The sequence below is a fragment of the Convolutriloba macropyga genome, unplaced genomic scaffold, assembly GCF_964194025.1.
Source record: "Convolutriloba macropyga unplaced genomic scaffold, txConMacr16.3 SCAFFOLD_1036, whole genome shotgun sequence".
Lineage (NCBI taxonomy): Eukaryota > Metazoa > Xenacoelomorpha > Acoela > Convolutidae > Convolutriloba > Convolutriloba macropyga.
The window spans coordinates 17,330-28,152 of NW_027449408.1; the positions used below are offsets into that span (position 1 = coordinate 17,330).

The 10,823-nt window shown below is 33.3% G+C and overlaps 1 protein-coding gene across 1 annotated transcript; it reads right to left on the reverse strand.

The window, feature by feature from the left end:
- Positions 1-479: 479 nt before the first annotated feature.
- On the reverse strand, positions 480-4,140 carry LOC142355021 (uncharacterized). Its single transcript, XM_075407324.1, has 3 exons — positions 4,122-4,140; positions 2,678-2,945; positions 480-642 (listed from the first exon to the last, which is right to left on the reverse strand). The coding sequence occupies exons 1-3, from the start codon at positions 4,138-4,140 to the stop codon at positions 480-482; spliced, it is 450 nt and encodes a 149-aa protein (XP_075263439.1).
- Between the last annotated feature and the right edge of the window lie 6,683 nt (positions 4,141-10,823).

The window sequence follows — 10,823 nt, forward strand, 5'->3', positions numbered from 1 at the left end:
TGGCCATTGCCCGCGAAGCATGGCCAAACGCGCTAAATGCACAGCTCTTTAATAGTAAAGTGAGGGTTTATTTCCGTGGGGGTTTATTTGCTATCTAAAATGAAGTGGTTTTCTTTTCGTGGGTTTTTTTCCGCACTCGAAGGCTGCGACTAAACGCAAATATGAACAAAGCTTATAAATAATTGTAGTTGTAGTCGAAGTCAAAGAATCTCTAATAGTTGTTAACGGACTGCTTACTGAGCAGCTGAATCTCAATTTCTTATTTTGTAATCTGAACGGTAGTGCGTTATTATCAGCATTCAAATTTCAGTTAGAAGAACTTAAAGAAGCCATAAAGACCTATAAGTAGTTTTTCTAAAGCACAGATCGCCGATCCAGACAAAATTCAGCGCATGATTAAGGAAATTTTTTCAATTTATTTTGGATACTGGAATATGCAATTCCGATCACATTCAGATAAAAAAGATTCAATTAATGTCTTACTTGTTTGATGACAGAAGGTATCGTGTGCTGGAAGTGTAGTCTTCACTCTGAGTTGCCCAACAGTCAGTAGTGATGAGAGTGTAGTTGTGACTCACTTCAGTATCAAAAGACACCTTCACATACACGTCGTCATTCAGCTGCACTGTCGCCGCACTCGGACTGAAAGTATAGAGTTTTCAAAGTCCCTGTCACGTTCGCGATATTAATTTCATTTCAGTGCGACTTGATTTTTGAAGGCATGAGTTGTCAGTTTTCTAGTAGAAGGGAACTATAAACTTTTTAAGGCAAATTTAAGGAACTGTTAAAACTTTTTATTGTTTTAGCAGGATGAGAGTTATTTTTCCAAGCAGTCTTAACTAGAGTCTTAATTTCAACATGAATTGTTTTCGAAGTACAATAGTCCTACCTGTAGTTTATTAATTTTGCACCGTTTTATGCGTTTCATGGTAGCATATACTGTGGACAAATGCGTACTGGGACTGAGAACACAGATTTACATCTTCAATCGTGAAATTTTCCGAGCCAGAAAGATTTTTATTTGGAAAAGGATAATATTAATGAAAATAATAAATTGTTTTAAAGTAGGATATGAGCAACACTGTTACAAACCTAACTACAGTGGCAACACAACACACTTGCTAAGTTATCAAAAGGACCTTGCAGTCTTTGTCGAATGATGCCAAGTAATAGCACTAAAAACTTAGGGCAAACGAGATAAAAATTTTCCAGAATAGTTTCAGAGATAACTATTTTGTCAATAACGAAGATATCACCACTTTATTATACTGATCTACCCTCAATTTTCTTTCTCACCTCTTTTCGCCCCCTAGTTCCTCTAAAGAAAGACTAGGGGCGAAAAGAGGTGAGAAAAAAACTGAGGGTAGATCAGTTTATTAAAGTGAAGATATCTTCCCTATTGACAATATAGTTATCTCTGAAACTATTCTGGAAACATTTCATCGCGTTTGCCCTAAATGTTTTGCATTTTAAAAATAAAATTGAGCTCGAAGTATAGAGCAAAATTTATCAGCTTTTGAATTCTAACACCTTTTTTTAGGGCTAAGATTTCTCACTTCGCTGGTTTCCTTTATTTGTCGAGAAATCAATTTTCTTGCACAAAAGATTTCGATTTCCATTAGTAGACCATCGAAATAACTGATTTCGCCTTTCTTCGATATATTTCGATTAATTTTTTTGAGGTAATCTATAATGTTTTAACTATGTAGATCTCTTCGTTTCTCTTTTAGTAATTAGCTAGACTCTGATTTCGACTTACTGAAGATCATCATGGGGGTTGTTTTATTTTGAACTCGTTTAGTTTTTAGTGTATTTTGCTTCTGATACCAAAGAGTAAGACACCGGAGTTTAAATTGGTCGCACAAAAACTTTGTATGTTATGCTCTCTTTTTTATTGTTAACTCATAGTCACTGCTGTAATTTTCTTAAAGAAAGTGTCAGTTGTTAGCAAAATTTTTCTTCCAAAAGTTCCCATCAGAAAACTGCTGTTCCAATTGCGTTTAATTTTACAACTTTTCCCAGCCATTTTAGTTTGTCTACAAGAACTTTTCCAATTTTTTTGTGTCCTTAAAACTTAGTCTCCTCTGTTCTTCGAAGAAAATTCGAAGAAAAGATTAAAACAGGTTTTTGTAATGAAACAAGGGAAAAGAGAATATGAGCGTAAGTCTGCACTTCAAGAAAAATTTTTTCAGATAAATTCCTCTCAAAGCCCCGAACTGTTTCTTAATGTCAGTTATCAGAAGCCAAATTTGAGAAATGATTTGTTTTCTGTTTTTGTGAATTGAAGGTAATTATAATTCCTTATCGAAATCCAGAATGGGGATTTTAATGGTACCTTGTGTATTCGTAACTTTAAATAAATTATCTCTTTGGAACCAAAACTCACAAAAAAGACAAGCAATTCGATAATTATTTTTAAGAAAGCCGTGCTTTATTCATTTTTTCCTCCTCCAATCTTTTTAACATTAGGTTAAAAAATCTCACAACTCATTGCTCTCTCTTTGAATAATTTTTTTTCTAGTCAGTTTTCGTTTTGTTATTTTATTAAGAACCCAGCAAGAAATTTTAAGATAAGACTTTTGCTGTCCAGATAGATAAAATGAACTACTAGCAAAAATATGAAAGTTGACGGGTAAGTAAGAAGAGACTATAATAATATACAATAATTTCAACCCACTCGAAGAATGTAGTAAAAGCGGAGTTCTGCGCAATCTGCATTTTGTAAGTGAATTCGTTGGTTCCTTTCAGTACGACAGCATCCTCGCCTTCGACCCCAAATGAGGAACGCACTTTACCCTCTGCATCGTAATAGCAGTAGGCAGTGGCCTCCCATAGACCAGTTCTACTGATCCTAATTCCACTGCCATTAATCAGTCCTCCCGACTGACTATCCTCTTCTCGAGTTATCACTTGGTAGTACACTACACTGTGGTTGAAGCCTGGGTCTGAAACAAACTCTTTTGAAGTTAAGCAAGTTTTCAACAAAAATGCAATTTGTAAATCTCGTGTCTCTTTCTTTATATAGTGAGGTATTTTCCCTAGTCGAGACCAATAAACAATACATTGCTAGACAGAACTTCATCTGGCAAGACTACAAGAGTTTGCAACATCAAAGTATATGTTGCAGGATCTTGCAAGATGGAAAGTTATCTTGAAAGGTTCATAAAAGTGCGTTACGGTCGAGATCTTTACTGATCGGCGCTTATTATACTATTTATTGATTAAAGAGTGTGGGTGGCTCATTTTGTTTTACACACACTTTAGGAGACGGTTAATAAAAGAGTGTCAACTGTTAATACAAGAATATATTGGCTGGTATGGGTTACAGTTTATTCTCTACTTTAAATATGACTCAAGTCAAATAAATATGCACTGTGGCATGATTTTGGAGTCCAATTTTTGTAATAACTTTCCTAACCATAAAATATAATGTTAAATCTTGCCTATTTTTTCCGTCAGAATTAAAAAAAATAGACTCCGAATAGGACTTTTGTATGGTTTGAACTGTGATGTGTATGTCAACTTATGGTGGTTATTTGATTATTGATTTTCTTATTGTTTTCTGTCCAATTCCTGTTTTATCTTTTTCATTCAAAATGTTCATAAAATTATTATGGATATCATACAGTGATGAGGTGAAAACAGGTTCTGGAGAAATATTTTTTTAAATTTTCAACTAGGGTTAAATCGATAAGTTACTAACGAAGCGAAAAATATGAATAGTAACATCATGGGAATTAAGTACTAAGGAGAAAGGACGAAATAAAGGACCCAAATACGCAATGTGGCAAAATAGTCAAAATATACCAAATATTTTTCTCCATTGTTGAAACGACCAGAATGAAAATATATAAATGAGATAACTCAAACTGCAATAAATAATTTATACCGTTTTTATATTGTAAGACTCAATGACCAGTGGGACTTCTGACATGAGGCCCACAACCGAATATGGAATCAAATTATTTGGTCTGCTCAAGTATCATGCACCGTTCTTATAATGCTGACTGCTTATTTGTTATCGGTTTATTTAACCAAAAGACCAAAGAGAATAAATTGGGTATTTCGGCATTGGGTAATTTGTAATTTAATCAAGTAGTCAATTGAATAAGAAGTCAAACAGACACTCACATATCTCATCCTCCCTTATGATGTCAGTTGAGTCACCCAAGTTGTAGGCCTTGTTTTGAGTTCAACATTGAGTGTCATTTGAGATGCTCTGAGTAAAGTCCCAGGCAGAGTTGCGCACGTAGAAGTAGTCCAGGTGGGCTGTCAACTCACAACCATCTGCTCTCGAGGATCGCATCAAGGTTGGGAAGTCTGCCATGAAAAATTATTTTGTTTAAAAGAAAAATTTCCTAGACCCATTAATTATGGTATCAAGAACTAGGTAAAGCATGATGCTCAAATAATCCAATATATATATGTTAAGCATTAAGTTTGAAAAACAATTTAAAGACGAAACCCCTCTTTTTTGATATCAGACTGAGTTTCCTTCCCATTCGCAATGCACTAAATTTTGCAGTCGTTGATTAAAATTAACTAATAAAGGTCAATTGTTCAAACCCTACAATTTGCATTGATGTAATTTTTCATTATGATTTTGCACAGGTTCCTATAAAAAAGCTAACCAATTAAACGTTATTCTCCAAAATTGTCCTCTACAAATTTAGTTTCTTTTTCGTTTGGTCTTTTATATACGAACATTGAAGTCCTGGTGAGAAAAAAAATTAATGAGAACAAATTTTAAAAGAATGTAAGAAATTGTTCCTAGAAATTTAAACATAAAAAGACTAACGTTGGATGAATTGCTGTCGAAGGACAGGCTGGAGCAATTTATTTTAGTGATGCAGCTTAGAGATTTCTATGAGAGCAAAAACTTTTAGGAGGTCATAGAAATTTGAACCCGACACCTTCCAGATAGAAGTCAGCCATCTTAACAATCTTAACCACTAAACTAAGAACGGCTTCGAGAATCAACTGCTATCAAAAGCTTTTTTATTAGCAAAAATTTTTTTTGGAGTTAGAGCAATTGAAATCACTTAAAAGAAGAAGTAATGCGAGAATATATATACATATATATATATATATATATATATATATATATATATATTTATATATATACATATTTATATATATATATATATATATATATATATATATATATACTTTCGTAAATCAATAGTTTGTAATGAAAATGACTGAGCGATAAACTCGAGGCTAATGGGACAAAAGTTAAACGTCCTCAATTGCAAAGGCTGTCTAATTTTTAAAATTCATTGTATCTAGTTTTTTTGGTTTTTACGTTTTGAATTTGGCGGCTCTGTTTCAAAGAGTTTCATCGCTGCTACGTGTCCACTTCTTCAAAAGGAAAAATAATTAATAGCAAAAAGAGCGCACCGCAATCTATGGCAAGACTTTTTCTGCTCGCTTCGACTTCATCTAGAAAATTCCCCCGCGGAGTCCTAACAATAGTGATGTTGTGTGATGTAGTATGGTGAGAAAATGCCTATGGTGTGATGTAGTATAGTTTTAATATGCCTATTGTGTGGTATAATATGCTGTGACATTGCCTTTCGTGTGATGCACAACCAGCGTTGAAACAAGTTAAAAACAGTTTATATTAGGCTGACAATCAGAGCTGAAACTGGTTTAAAACAGAATGGTTTTAGGCCGACAAGAGTTATACGTTAATTTTAATTAGACTGATAATTGTATGATAATAGTTATGAACAGATCAAAATCAGGATAAAATCAGAAATAAAATTTTACCTGAAAAAGACACTGATCAGAGTAGATTGTGTCATGAACAGAATCTGTACCAGTAAAAAAAGTCTATGTACAGTCTCTGGATTTACAATGGTTAAGCACTGCAATGATCTGGGTGGTATACCCGAGCACCTTCTAGACTTTTTGACCAGTCCATGAGTCGAATTTAAATTTAGAGTAGACTTAAATGGTTGTACATTAAAAGAAGGCACCCCTTGTTTCCTTCCTGCGAAAAGTAGGTAACAAAAAATGTTTCTCACCGATGGCGGCGTACACTGGAGTCATTTCAAATACCCCCAATGCTCCTGGCTGTAGTGTCACTTCGAAACCACTTATGTAGCTGCCTGGAGTTGAGTTGGTTTCCAATCCAATTGTTCTAGCTCCTACTGTACTGCAGTTACCCCCTGCACTCTCTGGTCCCAGACAGTCTCCGATGCTAACGTTTTTGATATCCCTAAAAACAGGAATTCAACTACCCGGGCTAAGGTGCCAGAGCTGAATATGAGCAAAACATGTAAGCACAGCGGTGAAATTGTTCTTGATAAGCGGTTGAGGTATTGGAAAGAGAAACGAACCGCTTTTGGTCCTTCGTATTTCGTTTAAAATTGGGCATTTTATTTAGTGTGATCTTACACTATTAAGCGCTTATTTAATGGTGACCGTACATGAGTTCACCGCTTCAGGAATGCAGTTAATAATCTGCTTAACAATAAGACATGGTACGGAATTAGATGCAGAAGGCATCGTTGAGGTTTGAGGTCGCGAGAGCTGCGTTTTCTTAAATTTTTGCGGCTCGAGCGTTGAAATCACACGAATAGTACCTGATCGCGAATGATGACCTGTTTTCGTATTCGATTTTTAACAGGATCCGTCTGATCAGGAGCACTCTATAAACAAATCGTGCGCTCAAGTTAAAGTTAAAAGATAATGAAATTTGAAAACCAACAAAAACTGTAGATCTGAAAAACTAGGGCAGCCAATTTTCTTAGGATACTCAAGTAGCAGCTAGAAAATGTTTTGTTCCAGCGAAAACAGAAAAATCATTTAGTAATATCTTTAATAAAAATCATATATTGTTTTCTGGCGCTATTCTTAGAACAAATGATCATTTTTGCATCTTAAAATTTTAAATTTCTACCCATTGTTTTCCACAACTGATTTTAGATAATTTTATTGTAGCAAACCCATCGATAGGAAAGCCTTTAATCCCAGTCTTTGAGTACTGGTTGCTGTTAAATTTTTAATTGGAACACAAAGAAGAAGCTCTTGAAGAAAGTGAACTGTTATTTCCCAGATATTGTGAACCAAAAATGTAATCCTGGATTAAAATATCCTGAAACGTTTCGTTTGATTTTCGAATCCCTTTTCTGATTTTTTTTGCATGGTAGATTTAATATCTGTGCTTAAGGAACATTCCGTTTTGTTTTACTAGTTTAACATATGTGCTAAATTTTTCTGCACTAGCAGCAAATGAACATTTTGGCATCTTACGATTTTAAATTTCTGCCTATTGTTGTCCCCAACTGATTTTAGATAATTAAATTTTCAAGAGTGTGGATGATGAAACACTGAATATTACATTGAGTTTTAACGTTTATATTTTTTATCACGATCTTGCTCCAATTGGGATTAACAGTACAGTTTTCTTTCTTTGCTTTTTCTGACATTTATTCAAAGCATCTAATTCATCAAATATCTTTTTTAGCAGTGACATTTGCTTAAAAAGTGATAGTTGATTGTAACTGACTAGCTTTTAGATCATTGAGAAAAATAAAATCTGTAGGGTTCCCAATGTTAACCCCGAAGAACTCCCTTCATGTCTGCTTCTAATGGCGATTTAGTTCTCTCGGCGCAAAATTGTTTGTAGTTCTTCGAACAAAGAAACCAATGAGGTAAAAACAATACACCTTAGTCCACAATTTTGACAAATATGCGAAAATGTTTTCCTATTGTAAGTGTTGAACTTTTCTTAAATCTGGAAAAGTGCAGACATATTGTCAATTTTTGTATTGAAATCGTTTTCTAACGGTTTCAAATAACTTGCTAACTGCATCCAACATTCGCATTTTCTGCTCTGAAGCCCAAATTTTTGACCAAAAAATTTGATACTCTTTTAACGACTACAAATGAGTTTTCATTTTTCTATATTTAGCCAGGCATATCTCATAAAGATCCGTTTACTTGGAACAAAAAAATTTTCCAAAAATTTGACCAAAACCGGAGTCTGAAAAAAACTTGATCATCATCCGCGTAACATTAGAAACTATGCAGCAGCTTATCATCAAAACTTGGAGGTGGTCCCAGGGCCTCTGCCGCCAGAAAAAATCAAAAACATGAAAAATTTGCAAATATTTTCAAAAATTGTTGCAAGTCTTGATATTAAAATCTTGAAGAACAATCCATTACATCTATATACTAAGCTGTAGCATATTATCAAACAATAGAGTAAGTTCCGTGGCTCTTGAGACTAGAAAGACCTTTAAAATTTAAAAAAATCAAAAAATAGAAAACTTTGATAGAAAAAAATATTGCTAAAACTTGTGATATTAAAAAGTTGGATATTAATACATGACCAACAGAAATTTTCCATTAAATTTTTATCAAACCCTAAAGGAGTCTTTTTGACTCTTGAGTAATGGATCTGAATATTGATCTGAATATTAAAAAACCTGAAAAATGGCAATAAATGTCAAAACATTGAAAACATTGAAAAGTTCTGCAAAAAAAAACAAATGCTAAAATTCGTCATAACAAAATTTTGCCGGACACTTCATTTAGTCTAGAAATTATAAAGTATCCTACTTTTAAACCCAAGGGGAGGTGAGGTTTCTCGGCTCTTTGGGCTGAAAAAATCTTGAAAAAATGACTAAAATTTACAAAAAAATTGAAAAAAGCAAGTTTTATCAAAAAGTTGTGACGTTTAAAAAATGAAAAAGTTTTCAATGGCCTAAAACAACTTGTCAGTAAACTATTATCAAACATTTTGAGATGTTTTCTGGCCCCTGGGACTTGAAAGACCTGAATAAGGAAAAAAATGTACAAAAGTTTGAAAAAAAATGCACGTTTTGTCAAAAAAATGCTAAAAACGGTTATGTTAAAATGTTGAAACCATTCCATTACCACTAGAAACTATGCAGTTACCTATAATCAAAACCTAAATTAGTTTCATTGACACCTAGGGCTGATAAAAATCAAAAAATGTCAAAAATTTTCAAAAAGATTGAAAAAAAATCCAAAGTAGTATAATTTTCCGTTTTTAGCAAGCGGTTGTTCGTCAGTAGCCACTGCGACAAGTGGAGGTGTCTTCATTTTCTAAGAACCGACCTTCACACCATAAGTATAAGCATAATTCACCAAAACAATTTGAGCTGAAACAGAGCTGAAAATATCTAAGAGCGTTAATACCCTTTGGCGCTACCTGTTTATCCCGTTTTTGAGGACGAAGAGTCAAAATCGTTAGACGAAAAACCGGTCAAGCGAAAAATCGCATAAAATAAAGACGACGGGACTAATATAATTGCTACAAACTTCGTTTGAGAGCAATTAATCTTACGTACATTTTTGTCCTCAAGTTGACTTTAAAATAAAATAGAAAAAAGCCGCCGAAGCTGATCTAGGATTTTCTGATTTCCCAGTGAGGAAGTATTTATACTTTTGGTGACATAGTTTTTCCCTCATTACCTGCTATTTTTTTCATGTTACATTTTTCAAAAAGTCGCAAACAATATCATATAGCTCCGCTGCTAATACCAAGCCGTCTATTTTTTTTTCAAATTTAGAAATGCCATTAGGGGCATGTGTATGTAATTTCTGTAACTTGCTGGCCTGTAGTGTTAGATTGTGAATAAATTTAATATATTTGCCATTTTATACAATTTTTTTTCAAGATCCTATTCAAAAAACGCAAATATCGATTTTCACCTTGTTTTTCATTAATTGGTGATCTATAACGACTACAAATGAGTTTTCATTTTTCTATATTTAGCCAGGCATATCTCATAAAGATCCGTTTACTTGGAACAAAAAAATTTTCCAAAAATTTGACCAAAACCGGAGTCTGAAAAAAACTTGATCATCATCCGCGTAACATTAGAAACTATGCAGCAGCTTATCATCAAAACTTGGAGGTGGTCCCAGGGCCTCTGCTGCCAGAAAAAAATCAAAAACATGAAAAATTTGGAAATATTTTAAAAAATTGTTGCAAGTCTTGATATTTAAATCTTGAAGAACAATCCATTACATCTATATACTAAGCTGTAGCATATTATCAAACAATAGAGTAAGTTCCGTGGCTCTTGAGACTAGAAAGACCTTTAAAAATAAAAAAAAATCAAAAAATAGAAAACTTTGATAGAAAAAAATATTGCTAAAACTTGTGATATTAAAAAGTTGGATATTAATACATGACCAACAGAAATTTTCCATTAAATTTTTATCAAACCCTAAAGGAGTCTTTTTGACTCTTGAGTAATGGATCTGAATATTGATCTGAATATTAAAAAACCTGAAAAATGGCAATAAATGTCATAACATTGAAAACATTGAAAAGTTCTGCAAAAAAAAAACAAATGCTAAAATTCTTCATAACAAAATTTTGCCGGACACTTCATTTAGTCTAGAAATTATAAAGTATCCTACTTTTAAACCCAAGGGGAGGTGAGGTTTCTCGGCTCTTTGGGCTGAAAAAATCTTGAAAAAATGACTAAAATTTACAAAAAAATTGAAAAAAGCAAGTTTTATCAAAAAGTTGTGACGTTTAAAAAATGAAAAAGTTTTCAATGGCCTAAAACAACTTGTCAGTAAACTATTATCAAACACTTTAAGATGTTTTCTGGCCCCTGGGACTTGAAAGACCTGAATAAGGAAAAAAATGTACAAAAGTTTGAAAAAAAATGCACGTTTTGTCAAAAAAATGCTAAAAACGGTTATGTTAAAATGTTGAAACCATTCCATTACCACTAGAAACTATGCAGTTACCTATAATCAAAACCTAAATTAGTTTCATTGACACCTAGGGCTGATAAAAATCAAAAAATGTCAAAAATTTTCAAAAA

Excerpts from the sequence above, each read along its gene's own strand:
- LOC142355021 (XM_075407324.1), bottom strand. Across the intron at positions 643-2,677 it reads GCTTTTACTACATTCTTCGA|TCCGAGTGCGGCGACAGTGC; the intron begins GTGGGTTGAAAT and ends CTATACTTTCAG.